At 39.8% G+C, this 20,325-nt stretch overlaps 1 protein-coding gene across 1 annotated transcript in view; it reads left to right on the forward strand.

The window, feature by feature from the left end:
- LOC122612161 (RNA polymerase I-specific transcription initiation factor RRN3-like) overlaps nucleotides 1-15,501 on the forward strand; it is a 28,434-nt gene extending 12,933 nt beyond the window's left edge. Inside the window, exons 5-6 of the mRNA XM_043785592.1 lie at nucleotides 14,846-15,095; nucleotides 15,153-15,501. Coding sequence (XP_043641527.1) covers nucleotides 14,846-15,095; nucleotides 15,153-15,384 — 482 coding nt within the window. The 3' untranslated portion in view covers nucleotides 15,385-15,501. The remainder of the gene's footprint in view (nucleotides 1-14,845; nucleotides 15,096-15,152) is intronic.
- Nucleotides 15,502-20,325: the final 4,824 nt, after the last annotated feature.

Genomic DNA, 20,325 nt, shown 5'->3' on the forward strand with positions numbered 1-20,325 from the left:
ATCACTGGTTTATAGTTTTAAGCTGTGTATATTTGCTACATGTTTCTTTCAATTTATTTTCCACTGCACTCTACTCACTGCATAATCTTAAATATAATCTTGTGTAAGTTCATTCCGTTTTCCGGCTGCGCCAGTCACCATCAGAGCGGGAGTCCTCTTGGTTCTGTCAATCGTGGCCCAGGTGACGTAGATAGTTGCAATATCCAGTTATGTATCGCTTCTCTAGTCAATTTCCAATTGTTTTCTTCAATTATACAGCACTTTATTTCGTTTGTGATATTTTTTACTTTAAGTATATAAAATATGTCTGGACAATACACGTCCGTTCGTTAGCAATGATGAATAAAAAGTGAGTTGAATGCTGAAAAATGTCTTTGTCTTATATATACACTGACGAGCAAAACTGTAACACGAGTTGCATATTCTAACTTCAACGGTCAGTATCTTCTCTCCTATTTTATGTACGATAATATATATTTGACTATCGCTTGTGAAAATATGAAGCGATTTGATAATCTGGAATAAATATGCCGAAGCAAAATGTAAAAGAAGTCAAATGTTACAGTTTTGCACTCTGTATGTCCAAGCTTTTCATTTTAGTTCTGAAACTTTTTTTACCGTTAAAGTTAATTTGTTTTAGTTTAACTTGATGAGCTTTGATCATTTTAAGTCAAATTGTCAATGCAGCAATTATGAAGAGCGAGATCAAAGAGAAAATAATTAAATTGCTTATAGATGGCGAATCGGTTCGGAAAGTGGCTAACAAATGTGGTGTTAGTCTTATGACTGTACGCCTGTTCGGGCGCCACCTGTGACGTTCTGTCGTGCCTCGGGTAGTCAGGGACGGCCAGGGTCGTCCAGGAAATTTATTTGTTTTAGGACAGTGGTGCTATTGAGGGATTCCCGACCCGAGTCCCACTGAACGCTCAATAATTCAACCTTAATTAGGCTTATACAGACATGAATTATTCTAATTTTTACACGGAATGATATGGTAGGGAATGGTATGGCTGCTGGCTTGCTCGGTGCGGTCAGCGTGGGGCTTCTCGCGTCTGAGGCCCGGTACCCGTGGGTGGAGCTTCTCGCGTCTGGATCCTCCGGCTGTGAACGGGTCCCTCGTGTTCGGTGCCTGGATGTCGTGCAATGCCTGGGAATATGTAGAAACGCTGGGGGGACCCTGAAGTCAGCGATTACGGGGGGGCAGGATAGATAGGTAACGGACCCTTAAGTTAGCAATGGGGAAGGTACGGTTGTTGTTGTTATCGGACCCGAAAGTCACCGGGAGAATTGTTGTTAGTGTTGGACCCTGAAGTCAGCAGAGAGAGTTGTTGTGGGACCCTGAAGTCAGCAGAGTGAATTGTTGTGGGACCCTGAAGTCAGCAGAGTGAATTGTTGTTGGACCCTAAAGTCAGCAGAGAGAATTGTTGTTGGACCCTTAAGTCAGCAAAGGCAATAGGAATGAACACTTACTATCCTGGTTTATTATATTTACCACTGGGAGATCCTGCTGCAGAGCTGGCTGGTCGCTGTTGGTTGATGACTTCCATCCGATCGCTGCCGACCACTGACTGCGTTCCCAAAGGACAGCCGCCCGCTTTATATAGGGATTGGCTGGGTCTATCGATTTTGCTTGTGCTATCGATTTACCCGATTTAGTGTGGCCGGGTTTCTGGCATAGTGTGGCCCGTGGCTCGTTTGGGCGCGCGCCTTTAATATTTATACCCGTTACTCGTAGAGTAAAAGGGTATACTAGATTCGTTGAAAAGTATGTAACAAGCAGGAGGAAGCGTTTCCGACCATATAAAGTATATATATTCTTGATCAGGATCAGTAGCCGAGTCGATTTGGCCATGTCCGTCTGTCCGTCCGTATGAACGTCGAGATCTCAGGAACTACAAAAGCTAGAAAGTTGAGATTAAGCATACAGACTCCAGGGACATAGACGCAGCGCAAGTTTGTCGATTCATGTTGCCAATGTTTCGATAGTTTTTCATTTTTGTATTAGTCTTGTAAATTTCTAACGATTTGCCAAACAACTTTTTGCAACGCCCTCTCTAACGCACACAAACCGCCCAAAGCTGCCACGCCCACACTTTTGAAAAATGTTTTGATATTTTTTCATTTTTGTATTAGTCTTGTAAATTTCTATCGATTTGCCAAAAAACTTTTTGCCACGCCCACTCTAACGCCCACAAAACCGCCAAAAACTGTATGTGCTGAAGACTCTCCTTCGCACTTCGAATATCTGAGTAACGGGTATCAGATAGTCAGGATACTTGACTATAGCGTTCTCTCTTGTTTATTGTTTATTATTTATTCCTTTTATTATTTTATTGATTATTATATATTCCTTTTATTATTTTATTGTTTATTAACTATTCCTTGTACGCGGCCCGCGTCACAATCTTGCGCACGTCCTCGTGTGTTTACAATTTATAACACGTTTTCTTTTCTCAATTCATTAACATTATTATTAGTATTATTTTATCCATTTATTATAAAAGCAAATTGACACATTTCTTTAAAGTTTCGTTTCTTAGTTTATCATTGAATTTTTAAGCCATGAGATCCGGATTACCACCAAGTTTTATTCAGGACATACCATAATCATATTGCTTTTTATGGAAGCGTTTACATTCTTAATCCAATACATTCATTTTTTCCACTTGCGCTCAGTTTATCAAACCGGATTCCTTCTGATCATTTTTGCCGCTAAGCTTTCCCGTTATGTCGGCATGAACTGTAAGCCACGGGATGTCAATCTTAGGAATGGGGTTCGGCTTGTATTTTGCCAGACAGAGGCTTTGACAACCTGAAAGTAATGCAATTGTCCACGAATTTGCGAACATATTTGGTCATTTTATCAAACCAACAAAGCTCGTACATCTTCTCAAGAGTTTTCTCCCATGCAAGGTGCATGATTGACTCGTGGACATTGTTGACAGCGGACCACCTAAATGGCTTTGGTATTATAGGCAGACAACGAGACTTTCCGTTTCTTTGGATTTTCCTATACAGACAGAAGTTCGAAGCTTTGAGCCAAATCTCCGGGCTATTCGTCATTTAGAATTTAGAAACAATAGAACAGTTTTTTCGTCTCTTTGCTGTTCACCAGATTGCAATAATGTTGGTTTGGTAGATGACGAACGCTCAGGACATACTGTAGAAACATGTCAATCTTTTCCGCACTTGTTGTAGGTCACAGTAACCCGGTCTTTTCCTTCCATGTAACCAGAGTGTTGTTTTCCGGGTTGCTGGGTATGAGCTGTCACTGTTTTTGAGCGACATTCCGCCTTATAGTATCCAGTTTTTCCGCAATTATGACACTTGAAATGAGAATGGAGCTTAACTCGTTTTCCTGGCGGCGCTGATGTATTGTCATTGGGATGCTGGCCCGGTCTAGCGTCAAACGAATAAGCTTTTAGTTCTTGGTGCAACTCGTTCCGAGTGTTGATATTTGTGGTAAAAACTAAACGCCTCAAACGCCTGTCAATTCGAGCTGCATGCGCCAGCGCAACAGAGACTGCAATTTGTTCTACAGTTAGCGACTTCCACCTGGCCATAAGCGAAGTAACCATTCGGCTTCCATATTATGACAAGCTCTCTCCTTCTGCAGGGTATCCATTCAGCAGATTCAGAACTGCTGCAGCTAATGTCTCTGTTCCAGCAAAATGTGGCAGAAACAATTCTCGGAACTGAGTCCATGTTATGCCAGGAAAGCACGTCTGAGACAGCCAATGAGACGCGCTCCCTTCCAGTGACTTGCTGAGGGTCATCACAAGAGCGCTGCCGTCCAGTTGGTTTTTGGACAATATGTAATCCATCGTTGAGCACCAGGATTGAACGTCTGAACCTGTGCGTTCAGGATTAAACTTTGGCAATACGACAGCATTTGGGTTTCTTGGATCTCTTTGTGAGTGTGGCACTTGTTTTAGCAGTTCAGAAAAATGGCGATTTTGCGACTCCAAAATTGTCAGCAAATTATTTTCATTATTGAAAGTAGGAGTAGGCGATCCCACTTCTGATGTCGGAATCGGAGCGAGGCATGTATATCTTCCTTTGCGATTAAAAACTCAGTGCCCAGTTCCAGAGTTGCAATAATGCGTAGAACCTAAGTCTACCCGCAATACCAACGCACTTTGGTGACTTATTTCACTCCGCACACATCAATACCAACACACAAAATGGCATTTTTCCCAAATCCTGGTTAGTCCCATTTTTAACGGGAATATAACTATCTCTCTCTCGCTCCCGACCGCGACCAGACTACGTTCGAAATAAACTTTTTACAGTGATTTGCCACGCTTTCAAGAGGTAGATAATGCGTATTTAAGGAATATGCAAAACGAAATAAGCAAGTACAAAGTAACAGAAAAGGTAACCACAAAGTAACCACTTGCCCAGTAAAACTTTGAATAAGTCTCCTACCTACAATTTAGGGTTTAAAAGGAGCTGAAATACCTTATTAGAAAGGTTAAACAATTCACATTTTAGGAAATAAAAATAATCACAATTGCTCTATAAATTCTTAACTTATTTAAGGAACTTTATTAAAAATGACAAAATACAAAAATAATAGCACCACTTTATAAACAATGCTTTAAGATTAAAATATAAACTTAACAGTAGCAAATTCATTAATAACAAGTGATTGTATATTAAAACAAGAGAGAACGCTATAGTCGAGTTCCCCGACTATCTGATACCCGTTACTCAGCTAGTGGAAGTGCGAAGGAGAGTCTTTAACACTGACAGTTTTTGGAGGCTTGTAGGCGTTAAAGTGGGCGTGGCAAAAAGTTCTTTGGCAAATCGATAGAAATTTACAAGACTAATACAAAAATGAAAAAATATCAAAACATTTTTCAAAAGTGTGGGGGTGGCAGTTTTGGGCGGTTTGTGGGCGTTAGAGTGGGCGTGGCAAAAAGTTTTTTGACAAATCGATAGAAATTTACAAGACTAATACAAAAATGAAAAAATATCAAAACCCTTTTCAAAAGTGTGGGCGTGGCAGTTTTTGCCGGTTTGTGGGCGTTAGAATGGGCGTGGCAACATGAATCGACAAACTTGCGCTGCGTCTATGCCCCTGGAGTCTGTATGCTTAATCTCAACTTCTCATCTCTAGCTTTTGTAGTTCCTGAGATCTCGACGTTCATACGGACGGACAGACGGACGGACAGACGGACATGGCCAGATCGACTCGGCTACTGATCCTGATCAAGAATATATATACTTTATATGGTCGGAAATGCTTCCTTCTGCCTGTTACATACTTTTCAACGAATCTAGTATACCCTTTTACTCTACGAGTAACGGGTATAACTACGCCCATCCCATTTATTTAATATTTGGTAGTGTATTCTTTACTAGCAATAACAGCTGCGCAACGTTTTGGCATGGAGTCAACCAGGTCCTGGCAGCGTTTTGGGATTATATTGCTCCAGGACTACTCAATCACGGTCCATAGAATTTCGTTATTAGTTGGCTTAAAAGCTGATACTGCCTTTTTAATATCCAACCAAAGGCTTTCGATGGGATTTAGGTCTGGCGACTGCGCAGGCCACTCCAGAACATGAACTGATTTATTTTGGATCCATTCCTTGGCTTTCCTGCTGGTATGCTTGGGGTCATTGATTTGTTGGAATACCCATTTTAGCGGCATATCGTATTCAGAAAAGGGTAGCATCACCGTCTCCAAAATATTCACATACACTTGTTGATCCATTATGGTTTTTATACTATGTATTGGTCCAACTCCATAGTACAAAAAACATGCCCATACCATTACACTGGATCCTCCCTGTTTAATTGTTTTTAATGTGTAATTGGGATTATATTCGGGGTTCTTAGGTAGCCTTACATACGATTAAGGTCCATTGCCACCAAAAAAACCACCTTGCTCTCATCTGACCATAAAAAGTTCGTCCATTTTTCGCATGGCCAATTTAAATGTTCCTTGACGAACTTAAGGCGCTTGGGTATATGTCTCCCATTTAAAAGAGGGACTTTCCTTTGACTACAGCCTTTTAAACCATGTTCCCTTAGATATGTGTGAACTGTTTGCACTGTTGCGGATATGTTGAGATCCTTTTTCAGTTCGGTAGCAGCTTTAAATGGATCCTTCTTGCTCTCTGGCACTAGCCTTTTGAAGAGATGGGTGCCCAATGATGGTTTTCTCCCACGTTTTTCGGGATTCTCGTTGTAGGTGATTGTATTTTCTATCATTTTGTTTTAGCATTGAAGGATTAGACCAATATTTCTCTGTGATTTTCCTTCAGAAATTGGTTTTTTGATCAGGTCACGTTTATCTGAAGTGCAATGCTTTCCTCGTCCCATTTTAATTCTTTTTTTTAGGGTATGTTTAAAAAATAATGTTGGAAATAGAAATACAAATGTCAAGTTTTATAACCATGTGCTTTTCACCAAAACAAACCTCCGACTAGTATTGAATATCGATAGTGGTGCTATTATTGTTTTCGCCTCATTTTAGACCTTGCCACCCAAAAAAAATTATAGAAAATAAATAAATGGACAATTCAAACTTTTTTTTTTTACTTTTTGGATGGGAAAAATATCTAGCATTATGCAAATAATCAGTATTTGGTACTATCGGTACCTCAACCTTAATTTATTTGATCGAGAACAAAATACGTTATGGTGGTGCTATTATTTTTTTCGCAACTGTATATATTCATTATAAGGATCAATAGCCGAGTCGATCTGGGCATGTCCGTCTGTCCGTCCGTCTGTTCGTTCGTATGAACGTCGAGATCTCAAGAACTACAAAAGCTAGAATGTTGAGACTAAGCGTACAGTTTCCAGAGATATAGATGCAGCGCAAGTTTGTCGATTCATGTTGCCACGCCCACTCTAACGCCCACAAAAAGACCTAAACTGACACGCCCACACTTTTAAAAAATGTTTTGAAATTTTTTTTATTGGTATTGTAAATTTCTATCGATCTGCAAAAAAAACTTTTAGCCACACCTGCCCCAACGCCCACAAACCGCCCTAAACTCCCACGCCCACACTTTTGAAAAATCTTTTTATATTTATTCACATTTTTGTTAGTCTTGAACACTTCCACTAGCTGAATAACGGGTATCAGATAGTCGGGGAACTCGACTATAGCGTTCTCTCTTGTTTTTAAATAGTGCATAAAGACAGGATTTATTTATCAAACGAATATTATCAGTATTCCTGGGTTCTGACCTACAGGTCATGAATTTCTTTCGAAAGGTCAAGGTGATTTACTGCTACAATTAGCCATCATCGCACATGATGACGACAATGCATGATAGAATACATCTCGGCAAACAAAATCCTTGGGGTGAGCGTGGTTGGTGAGTTTTAGGAAAATCCATTGGAAGGCGCGGCAATAAGCTCACAACCACGATTCTTATTGAGTTGAGGGTGGTCAACAAGGACATCTTAAATTTTCATTTTAATATTAAAATATTGTTTATCCATTTAACGAACTTCCTTTTAATACGTATTAAGTCCATTGCCAATGGCAAGATTTTGTAGTTTAGTTAAGATATACTAATTATATATATATGGGAAGGCAAATGAAAAATCAATTTCAAAGTGGTTACCACTAAACACACTGAAATCGTTGTGTCCACCAAAGAATTGCAAGGAGCCTGGATTTTCTGGGCTTAATGCTAAAGGTTATGGAGGGGACGCCGAATACCGGTGATCAGGAACGAATTAGATCCTTAAAGTTGGGCACCCGCTGCGAGTCTCTGGAATCATCCCGCTCTCCGAATCCTCGGAGCATCCATCAGGGGATTACTTGTGGCCGTTTTCTGAAAATCTACAACAACTAGAGGCCGACACTCCTTGTCCAGCTTCAAGGATCACTCAACGAAATAATAGTTTGGCGATCAGTAGCTGTACTCCCAACTGTTAGTGCAGTTAGGAATTCAACTCAGTAGTAAAATCCTTCAACCAACTGGATATGGTTCAATCAATTGAACGGTTTTGAAAATCGTATTGGCCAACAACCCAAGTCATATACATGTAGGAATTAAAAATAAAGTCAGAAGAGCCAGTGGGACGAGAGACGCATAGAAAGCATAAAGAAAATAGAGAGATAGAGATCAATGTAATTAACAAGGGCAGTAGGTTCCGAAATCTCAAGCGTAACACATTTAACCACACACTTTTGTAAACTCATAAAAGTTAAAAAACCCTGGGGTTACATACATATTCTAATATATATTCATTAAAAAAATTCATTAAATGAATTGGAAATTCACATTTAAATATTAAATTTTACTCATGGTCACAGTTCGCACTGGCTTAAAAAACTTTTGCCTTTTTATTGCTTTATTATTGGCCTTTAAGAATGAAAACCTCTCTAACGCACACAAACCGCCCAAAGCTGCCACGCCCACACTTTTGAAAAATGTTTTGATATTTTTTCATTTTTGTATTAGTCTTGTAAATTTCTATCGATTTGCCAAAAAACTTTTTGCCACGCCCACTCTAACGCCCACAAAACCGCCAAAAACTGTATGTGCTGAAGACTCTCCTTCGCACTTCGAATATCTGAGTAACGGGTATCAGATAGTCAGGATACTTGACTATAGCGTTCTCTCTTGTTTATTGTTTATTATTTATTCCTTTTATTATTTTATTGATTATTATATATTCCTTTTATTATTTTATTGTTTATTAACTATTCCTTGTACGCGGCCCGCGTCACAATCTTGCGCACGTCCTCGTGTGTTTACAATTTATAACACGTTTTCTTTTCTCAATTCATTAACATTATTATTAGTATTATTTTATCCATTTATTATAAAAGCAAATTGACACATTTCTTTAAAGTTTCGTTTCTTAGTTTATCATTGAATTTTTAAGCCATGAGATCCGGATTACCACCAAGTTTTATTCAGGACATACCATAATCATATTGCTTTTTATGGAAGCGTTTACATTCTTAATCCAATACATTCATTTTTTCCACTTGCGCTCAGTTTATCAAACCGGATTCCTTCTGATCATTTTTGCCGCTAAGCTTTCCCGTTATGTCGGCATGAACTGTAAGCCACGGGATGTCAATCTTAGGAATGGGGTTCGGCTTGTATTTTGCCAGACAGAGGCTTTGACAACCTGAAAGTAATGCAATTGTCCACGAATTTGCGAACATATTTGGTCATTTTATCAAACCAACAAAGCTCGTACATCTTCTCAAGAGTTTTCTCCCATGCAAGGTGCATGATTGACTCGTGGACATTGTTGACAGCGGACCACCTAAATGGCTTTGGTATTATAGGCAGACAACGAGACTTTCCGTTTCTTTGGATTTTCCTATACAGACAGAAGTTCGAAGCTTTGAGCCAAATCTCCGGGCTATTCGTCATTACGTAATTTAGAAACAATAGAACAGTTTTTTCGTCTCTTTGCTGTTCACCAGATTGCAATAATGTTGGTTTGGTAGATGACGAACGCTCAGGACATACTGTAGAAACATGTCAATCTTTTCCGCACTTGTTGTAGGTCACAGTAACCCGGTCTTTTCCTTCCATGTAACCAGAGTGTTGTTTTCCGGGTTGCTGGGTATGAGCTGTCACTGTTTTTGAGCGACATTCCGCCTTATAGTATCCAGTTTTTCCGCAATTATGACACTTGAAATGAGAATAGAGCTTAACTCGTTTTCCTGGCGGCGCTGATGTATTGTCATTGGGATGCTGGTCCGGTCTAGCGTCAAACGAATAAGCTTTTAGTTCTTGGTGCAACTCGTTCCGAGTGTTGATATTTGTGGTAAAAACTAAACGCCTCAAACGCCTGTCAATTCGAGCTGCATGCGCCAGCGCAACAGAGACTGCAATTTGTTCTACAGTTAGCGACTTCCACCTGGCCATAAGCGAAGTAACCATTCGGCTTCCATATTATGACAAGCTCTCTCCTTCTGCAGGGTATCCATTCAGCAGATTCAGAACTGCTGCAGCTAATGTCTCTGTTCCAGCAAAATGTGGCAGAAACAATTCTCGGAACTGAGTCCATGTTATGCCAGGAAAGCACGTCTGAGACAGCCAATGAGACGCGCTCCCTTCCAGTGACTTGCTGAGGGTCATCACAAGAGCGCTGCCGTCCAGTTGGTTTTCGGACAATATGTAATCCATCGTTGAGCACCAGGATTGAACGTCTGAACCTGTGCGTTCAGGATTAAACTTTGGCAATACGACAGCATTTGGGTTTCTTGGATCTCTTTGTGAGTTGGCACTTGTTTTAGCAGTTCAGAAAAATGGTGATTTTGCGACTCCAAAATTGTCAGCAAATTATTTTCATTATTGAAAGTAGGAGTAGGCGATCCCACTTCTGATGTCGGAATCGGAGCGAGGCATGTATATCTTCCTTTGCGATTAAAAACTCAGTGCCCAGTTCCAGAGTTGCAATAATGCGTAGAACCTAAGTCTACCCGCAATACCAACGCACTTTGGTGACTTATTTCACTCCGCACACATCAATACCAACACACAAAATGACATTTTTCCCAAATCCTGGTTAGTCCCATTTTTAACGGGAATATAACTATCTCTCTCTCGCTCCCGACCGCGACCAGACTACGTTCGAAATAAACTTTTTACAGTGATTTGCCACGCTTTCAAGAGGTAGAGAATGCGTATTTAAGGAATATGCAAAACGAAATAAGCAAGTACAAAGTAACAGAAAAGGTAACCACAAAGTAACCACTTGCCCAGTAAAACTTTGAATAAGTCTCCTACCTACAATTTAGGGTTTAAAAGGAGCTGAAATACCTTATTAGAAAGGTTAAACAATTCACATTTTAGGAAATAAAAATAATCACAATTGTTCTATAAATTCTTAACTTATTTAAGGAACTTTATTAAAAATGACAAAATACAAAAATAATAGCACCACTTTATAAACAATGCTTTAAGATTAAAATATAAACTTAACAGTAGCAAATTCATTAATAACAAGTGATTGTATATTAAAACAAGAGAGAACGCTATAGTCGAGTTCCCCGACTATCTGATACCCGTTACTCAGCTAGTGGAAGTGCGAAGGAGAGTCTTTAACACTGACAGTTTTTGGAGGCTTGTAGGCGTTAAAGTGGGCGTGGCAAAAAGTTCTTTGGCAAATCGATAGAAATTTACAAGACTAATACAAAAATGAAAAAATATCAAAACATTTTTCAAAAGTGTGGGGGTGGCAGTTTTGGGCGGTTTGTGGGCGTTAGAGTGGGCGTGGCAAAAAGTTTTTTGACAAATCGATAGAAATTTACAAGACTAATACAAAAATGAAAAAATATCAAAACCCTTTTCAAAAGTGTGGGCGTGGCAGTTTTTGCCGGTTTGTGGGCGTTAGAATGGGCGTGGCAACATGAATCGACAAACTTGCGCTGCGTCTATGCCCCTGGAGTCTGTATGCTTAATCTCAACTTCTCATCTCTAGCTTTTGTAGTTCCTGAGATCTCGACGTTCATACGGACGGACAGACGGACGGACAGACGGACATGGCCAGATCGACTCGGCTACTGATCCTGATCAAGAATATATATACTTTATATGGTCGGAAATGCTTCCTTCTGCCTGTTACATACTTTTCAACGAATCTAGTATACCCTTTTACTCTACGAGTAACGGGTATAACTACGCCCATCCCATTTATTTAATATTTGGTAGTGTATTCTTTACTAGCAATAACAGCTGCGCAACGTTTTGGCATGGAGTCAACCAGGTCCTGGCAGCGTTTTGGGATTATATTGCTCCAGGACTACTCAATCACGGTCCATAGAATTTCGTTATTAGTTGGCTTAAAAGCTGATACTGCCTTTTTAATATCCAACCAAAGGCTTTCGATGGGATTTAGGTCTGGCGACTGCGCAGGCCACTCCAGAACATGAACTGATTTATTTTGGATCCATTCCTTGGCTTTCCTGCTGGTATGCTTGGGGTCATTGATTTGTTGGAATACCCATTTTAGCGGCATATCGTATTCAGAAAAGGGTAGCATCACCGTCTCCAAAATATTCACATACACTTGTTGATCCATTATGGTTTTTATACTATGTATTGGTCCAACTCCATAGTACAAAAAACATGCCCATACCATTACACTGGATCCTCCCTGTTTAATTGTTTTTAATGTGTAATTGGGATTATATTCGGGGTTCTTAGGTAGCCTTACATACGATTAAGGTCCATTGCCACCAAAAAAACCACCTTGCTCTCATCTGACCATAAAAAGTTCGTCCATTTTTCGCATGGCCAATTTAAATGTTCCTTGACGAACTTAAGGCGCTTGGGTATATGTCTCCCATTTAAAAGAGGGACTTTCCTTTGACTACAGCCTTTTAAACCATGTTCCCTTAGATATGTGTGAACTGTTTGCACTGTTGCGGATATGTTGAGATCCTTTTTCAGTTCGGTAGCAGCTTTAAATGGATCCTTCTTGCTCTCTGGCACTAGCCTTTTGAAGAGATGGGTGCCCAATGATGGTTTTCTCCCACGTTTTTCGGGATTCTCGTTGTAGGTGATTGTATTTTCTATCATTTTGTTTTAGCATTGAAGGATTAGACCAATATTTCTTTGTGATTTTCCTTCAGAAATTGGTTTTTTGATCAGGTCACGTTTGTCTGAAGTGCAATGCTTTCCTCGTCCCATTTTAATTATTTTTTTTAGGGTATGTTTAAAAAATAATGTTGGAAATAGAAATACAAATGTCAAGTTTTATAACCATGTGCTTTTCACCAAAACAAACCTCCGACTAGTATTGAATATCGATAGTGGTGCTATTATTGTTTTCGCCTCATTTTAGACCTTGCCACCCAAAAAAAATTATAGAAAATAAATAAATGGACAATTCAAACTTTTTTTTTTTACTTTTTGGATGGGAAAAATATCTAGCATTATGCAAATAATCAGTATTTGGTACTATCGGTACCTCAACCTTAATTTATTTGATCGAGAACAAAATACGTTATGGTGGTGCTATTATTTTTTTCGCAACTGTATATATTCATTATAAGGATCAATAGCCGAGTCGATTTGGGCATGTCCGTCTGTCCGTCCGTCTGTTCGTTCGTATGAACGTCGAGATCTCAAGAACTACAAAAGCTAGAATGTTGAGACTAAGCGTACAGTTTCCAGAGATATAGATGCAGCGCAAGTTTGTCGATTCATGTTGCCACGCCCACTCTAACGCCCACAAAAAGACCTAAACTGACACGCCCACACTTTTAAAAAATGTTTTGAAATTTTTTTTTATTGGTATTGTAAATTTCTATCGATCTGCAAAAAAAACTTTTAGCCACACCTGCCCCAACGCCCACAAACCGCCCTAAACTCCCACGCCCACACTTTTGAAAAATCTTTTTATATTTATTCACATTTTTGTTAGTCTTGAACACTTCCACTAGCTGAGTAACGGGTATCAGATAGTCGGGGAACTCGACTATAGCGTTCTCTCTTGTTTTTAAATAGTGCATAAAGACAGGATTTATTTATCAAACGAATATTATCAGTATTCCTGGGTTCTGACCTACAGGTCATGAATTTCTTTCGAAAGGTCAAGGTGATTTACTGCTACAATTAGCCATCATCGCACATGATGACGACAATGCATGATAGAATACATCTCGGTAAACAAAATCCTTGGGGTGAGCGTGGTTGGTGAGTTTTAGGAAAATCCATTGGAAGGCGCGGCAATAAGCTCACAACCACGATTCTTATTGAGTTGAGGGTGGTCAACAAGGACATCTTAAATTTTCATTTTAATATTAAAATATTGTTTATCCATTTAACGAACTTCCTTTTAATACGTATTAAGTCCATTGCCAATGGCAAGATTTTGTAGTTTAGTTAAGATATACTAATTATATATATATGGGAAGGCAAATGAAAAATCAATTTCAAAGTGGTTACCACTAAACACACTGAAATCGTTGTGTCCACCAAAGAATTGCAAGGAGCCTGGATTTTCTGGGCTTAATGCTAAAGGTTATGGAGGGGACGCCGAATACCGGTGATCAGGAACGAATTAGATCCTTAAAGTTGGGCACCCGCTGCGAGTCTCTGGAATCATCCCGCTCTCCGAATCCTCGGAGCATCCATCAGGGGATTACTTGTGGCCGTTTTCTGAAAATCTACAACAACTAGAGGCCGACACTCCTTGTCCAGCTTCAAGGATCACTCAACGAAATAATAGTTTGGCGATCAGTAGCTGTACTCCCAACTGTTAGTGCAGTTAGGAATTCAACTCAGTAGTAAAATCCTTCAACCAACTGGATATGGTTCAATCAATTGAACGGTTTTGAAAATCGTATTGGCCAACAACCCAAGTCATATACATGTAGGAATTAAAAATAAAGTCAGAAGAGCCAGTGGGACGAGAGACGCATAGAAAGCATAAAGAAAATAGAGAGATAGAGATCAATGTAATTAACAAGGGCAGTAGGTTCCGAAATCTCAAGCGTAACACATTTAACCACACACTTTTGTAAACTCATAAAAGTTAAAAAACCCTGGGGTTACATACATATTCTAATATATATTCATTAAAAAAATTCATTAAATGAATTGGAAATTCACATTTAAATATTAAATTTTACTCATGGTCACAGTTCGCACTGGCTTAAAAAACTTTTGCCTTTTTATTGCTTTATTATTGGCCTTTAAGAATGAAAACCAAAACCAAGTTTTACCAACTTTCAGTTCCGTTTTTTCATAATCCTTGTTCCTGAGTACAATTTTGAAATAAAATTCGGAAACTGTGCATCGCAATAAACCAATTCAATATAGTGTTTTTTAGTTACATAGTGATATGAATTCTCTAATACAATAAATGTAACTATTGTTTATTTCTGTTACAGATTTGCTCTTCCTCCAATCCCTTCAACTATCGCGCCTTGCCATGTGCCATTTAAATCCCCTGCGTTATTGTTTAGCCCCAGTGGCCACAGCTTTCGCTGGTGTTACAAGAACTTACCAATTGGCCTATTGTCATACTGTTTTGGAGCGCAACGCTCGCCGTAAGCTTGCTACAGTTTACGGGCATGAAAAATGCATGCCCGATGAGACGTTGGAATCGTTCTTCCCCTTTGATCCTTATGTACTTAAGTTGTGAGTATACCCTATACAATTCTCTGGATATAAATAATACGCTTTATGCATTTCAAGATCAAAAAAGTATATTGAGGCCAATTATATGGTTTACCAGAGTAATGACACGGATGAGTGGGTATATGGGTCTATTAAATACGACCATTCTAGAAAACGTGGTGACTCGGAAATGCTAGAAGAAGACGAATTCCTAATAGCGGACAAACGCCAAAAGAATTTCGAACTGTCTAAAAGTCAAGAATTGGACAAACAATTTCCCTTCGGATCCTCACCAGGATTTTACGAATAAGTTGTACTTATGTTTGCTTCGAATTACCAATAAAAAAAGAAATTAGAAATGTAATGTAATATAAAAAAACTGACCTTAGCATTGATATTGATATCTATAAACTGAGATCTAAGGTAATTGTGATGTGTGTAGATTGTTAAACTTTAATCCCCTATTAATAAGTTCTTAAACTTTTAAAAGCTTCTTTAGATTCGCGAACAGACGTCCTTTGTCTTTTCGAATTATGGTTATAGTCGTGGAATTTGACCGTTCGCCCATTCAATAATACGAGCCTTTATGACATGCTCCCGTCTGGTCACGTGAGATCCAAGGTTTTACTAAAATCCTGTTACTTCAGTGTTACTTTTCCTAATGCTAAAATATATTTTACCATTTTACGTCGCTTTGCAGGGCGGTAATGTGATGCGCATTATAATACATCACACTATAAAACGGAATTAGCTGCTGTTTGGAAAGAGTATAGAAATGTATATGTTTGTTATAGAAGTGTATATGTAAATGTTGCAATAAAGCTATGCATAAGCCCACCTAGTTTTATAAAGCTATTTTCCCTAATGGGCGCTTGTATTTGTATATTGCCTATGAGCTTAGCGGCTCAGTGATAAGATTCTGAACCGTTTCTTCTCTTGCTAATGAGAACAATCTGGCGGCTTTCCTTTGTAGCTTTTCAGGCTCACCCTAATCAGTCCAGATTGACTTTTCCCTTGTGTAATGCACATATTTACTTATGGTTTGTTATTAACTTAAGTTCTACAAACGGCGTCATATGTATTTCTTAAAAGAAAAAATTGTGGCGGTAGGTGCACTCCCATTGGTAAGAAAAGTTGTCTTCTACGGGTAATCACAATATAATAAAAACGCATTTACTTTCAGCTTGTATTAGCAGTATATTAAACTATTGTGGTTGTTTTATTTCTGTTTTTATGGCTTTAAATAAATGTCACAAATTTGTTATGCTGGGTCTAGATACAAATCTTCTTGGTTATCGGCGCAAAAGTTAAAGCAGATGGTCGGGCTTTTTGTGAGACTTCAGACTAATTACCTAAAAGTCATCATTTTCGGGATCTAGTACATGGTATTCATATGACTTATATAAAACTCTTCGTTTTAATCCCTTCGATAATCAGAATACACTTCTTGCAAGCAACCATTTGCAAGAATCTTTTGCAAATATGAAAAGCCCCGAAAGCTTTCTTCGTCCTTTCCGCGAATGTTCTTCTTTTAGAAGGCCAAACAACGCCTGACGCAATCATTTGAGCCTGAGCTGCATGCTTCTCAATGTGGTAGGTACCTAAGTAAGATTATATCAGTTTGCTTACTTCGTGCTCAACCGATCGAGGGGCGAATATTATTATTATAAACAAAATGATGTTTCTGCATTCAGTAATTAAAAAATAAAATATTCTATTTTCTATGTCTTGTATTAAAAAGCAAAAATTTGAGGTCGCCAATGCGGCGCACAATTAACCGACTCGGTTATTCCGAGCACTCGGTCGCGAGTACTCATTCGTGCACTGTTTCGCCGTTGGGATGGTAAATTTTTTAATGTGGTGAAGGCCGCCAACATTTGACAAATCCGTTTTACTCAATGTCTCACTCAGTCAGTCACAACTTTGAGTAGAGGTACCAAATGCTGCTTTGACTGTATTTATGCAGACCTCTATTATGCATGAAAAGCTCTCTATTCAGACAAAATATATATTCTTGATCAGGATCAATAGCGGAGCCGATCTGGCCCTGTTCGTCCGTGTGAACGCCGAGATCTCAGGAACTATAAAAGCTGAAAATTGAGATTAAAATAATAGATTCTAGATTCGGCACGGCAAGTTTGTTGGCCCACAAGCCGCCCAAAAGTTCCACGCCCACTCTAACGTCCACAAACCTCCAAAGACTGTCAGTGTTAAAATTTCTCCTTCCACTTCCACTAGCTTAGTAACGGGTATCTGATAGTCGGGGAACTCGTTCTCTCTTGTTATGTAATATGCAGAAGCAAGCGGTTCCGACCACATAAAGTATATATATTCTTGATCAGCCGAGTCGATCTGGCCATGTCCGTCCGACTGTCCGTCCGTCTGTTCGTCGGTCCGTCCGTCTGTCTGTCCGTCCGTATGAACGTCTAGATCTCAGGAACTCTAAAAGGTAGAATGTTGAGATACAGCATGACCCATGTTGCCACGCCCACTCTAACGTCCACAAACCGCCCAAACGCCTACACTTTTGAAAAGTGCGTTCATATTTTGTAATTTTTGATTAGTCTTGTAAATTTTAATCGATTTACCAAAAAACTTTTTGTCACTCCCACCCTAACGCACTAAAATCGTTGAATACTGCCAAGCCTACACTTTTGAAAAATGTTTTCATATTTTTTCACATTTTTGTTAGTCTTCTAAATTGCTCTCGAATTGCTAAAAAACATTTGGCACGTCCACTCTAACGCCCACAAACCGCCAAAGACTGTCAGTGTTAAAATTTCTTCTTCGCACTTCCACTAGCTTAGTAACGGGTATCAGATAGTCGGGAAACTCGACTATAGCGTTCTCACTTGATTTTACTTGAAAACTAATAATTTGTTCTAATAAATATACTAAATAATTAAAAACCTTCTTATACAAAACAAATTATTATAATAATGATAATTTAATACATAAATTTTTCAACAAAATAGGATTTCTTTTATAGAAATAATTTATAGATAAAAATTAATAATTATAATATAAAAAACCTGTTTCTTGAGGGAAGTTTGCGGACACTTGCACCTAAGAATCGCTGCCTACGACTATTTTTCCACGTCACAAACCACTCTAACGATAATAATTCTAGTATAATGTAATGTATGAAATTTGTTATGTTTTATTATGTAATATTCAGCTAATACTATCTATGCTGTATTGGCACAATTATCATGTTAAGGCAATGCAAAATTAGAGTTTTTATATGTTGCCAATTTAACGAAAATAATATAGATTCAAAGTCCATAAATTTACAATACATGAGCACACGTGTGCGTTTATATGTTGCACTATGGGATATTTGACCACTAATTCTGAACTAAATTATTAACTCAATAACGGAGTGAACAAAAATTAGAGAAAGCCTGAAGCGAGATTTAGAGCTAGCACAAAAAAAACGTGCAATACGTTGTGACGCGCCGAGACGCGCACGTAGTAATATAAAGGCAAAACATGAAGTAAATATATAGTTAGAAAAACATGAAGTTTAAAAAACATGAAGTAAATAAAGATTTAGTTGAAACGTATAAAAATGGATTCAAAATAAATGAAGCAAAACATACAACCCGCATTCAAATTCAAACACAGTGCGCGCGCGCGCCAAGATCACGCGCAACGGGTCACACTGGACCAACATAGATCGGCCACGATAATTCAGCATTAAATCAGTTGGGATATGCGGGCACCACCCCTCTAGAAGGCATTCAGTTCGGCCGGCGATCGGCAACAAGACCTCCAGGAGGAGCTACCAGGAGCAAGATCAGCGGTAAGGAATCGACAGAGCCACAGGAGGCGGGCAAGGAGGTGGTAACTAACTAACCATAGTAGTCTTTGCATATTACGTCTCATTCTCCGGCTCGGTTCACCGATCCGCGTGTGCCATAGCAGACCTAACGCCTCCTCTCTCCACACCTCCGCCTCTCTCCATACATGCAGACCTCAACGGCCTCTAAACTCTTCTCATACATAGCAGACCTCAACGGCCTCTAAACTCTTCTCATACATAGCAGACCTCACGCCTCTAACTCTTCTCATACATGGCAGACCTCACCCTAAACTCTTCTCATACATAGCAGACCTTAACGGCCTCTAAACTCTTCTCATCCTTAGCAGACCTCAACGGCCTCTAAACTCTTCTCATACATAGCAGACCTCAACGGCCTCTAAACTCTTCTCATACATGCAGACCTCACGCCCCTCCCCCAGCACCTCAACGGCCTCCAAACTCTTCTCATACATAGCAGACCTCAACGGCCTCTAAACTCTTATCATACATAGCAGACCTAATCGGCCTCTGAACTGTTCTTAAAACTGTTCTCACCGTTGGCAGACCTAACCGGCCTCTAAACTGTTAATTGGCAGACCGGCGCGGTCTCTTCCAACTATCTCTCGTTCACAGGCAGTGGGGAAACTAACGGCGACGTGACTCGACGACCGAGTAGGCGGCCATCTTGGGAGTCCGGCACCCACCCATATCCATCGCAGAGCGGTACAACCCCTTCCGGGACGAGACCAGACGCGCCCGAGCCAACCATCCGCCGATCTCGCCACGAGGACTGCAGCCTTTCTGAAGCGACTGGGAACACTCTGTTTTATTTACAAATAAAGACCCAATTATTGTATCATTCTCTCGTCTTCCTCTCTGGGACCCGGGTCGGACTCTCTTCCAGCAACCCCACCTGAATCAAATAAATATCTGAGACGACTCCTGGCCATCCTTGAGCCATCCGAGCACTGACAGATCGTCACAGTGGCGCCCGAACAGGTGTAGGGGTTACAAGAGAGAACTGACACCGAGAAAAGAATGTCGGGGTGGGTGTACCTGGCAACGAAAGTCGAACTAACGAGATACGCAGCCGAGTTCGGATTGGAAACGTCAGGAAAGAGCGAGGAATTGAGGCGGACATTAGCCACATTCGCGAAAGGAACGGATCACAGCGGAGCAGTGAAAGAGAGACTCGCAGAATTAAAACGGAGATACACGAAGGACAGGAGTCCGGCGCGCAGTGCAACACCACTAGTAGTAACGGAGGAAATGGAGGAGGAAAACGAGAAGAAGGTGGAGCGGAGGGTAGAAACAGAAATCGTGGATCGAGTACGAAGCTGGGGTATCAGGTTCCAAGGATCAAGCAACCCGTTGGAATTTATCAGTAAGATGGAGCAGTGGGCGACCGGGTATGGAACTCACACGGACCAGCTCGTCCAGACGATG

The sequence above is a fragment of the Drosophila teissieri genome, chromosome 2R (assembly GCF_016746235.2).
Source record: "Drosophila teissieri strain GT53w chromosome 2R, Prin_Dtei_1.1, whole genome shotgun sequence".
Taxonomy (NCBI): Eukaryota; Metazoa; Arthropoda; class Insecta; order Diptera; family Drosophilidae; genus Drosophila; species Drosophila teissieri.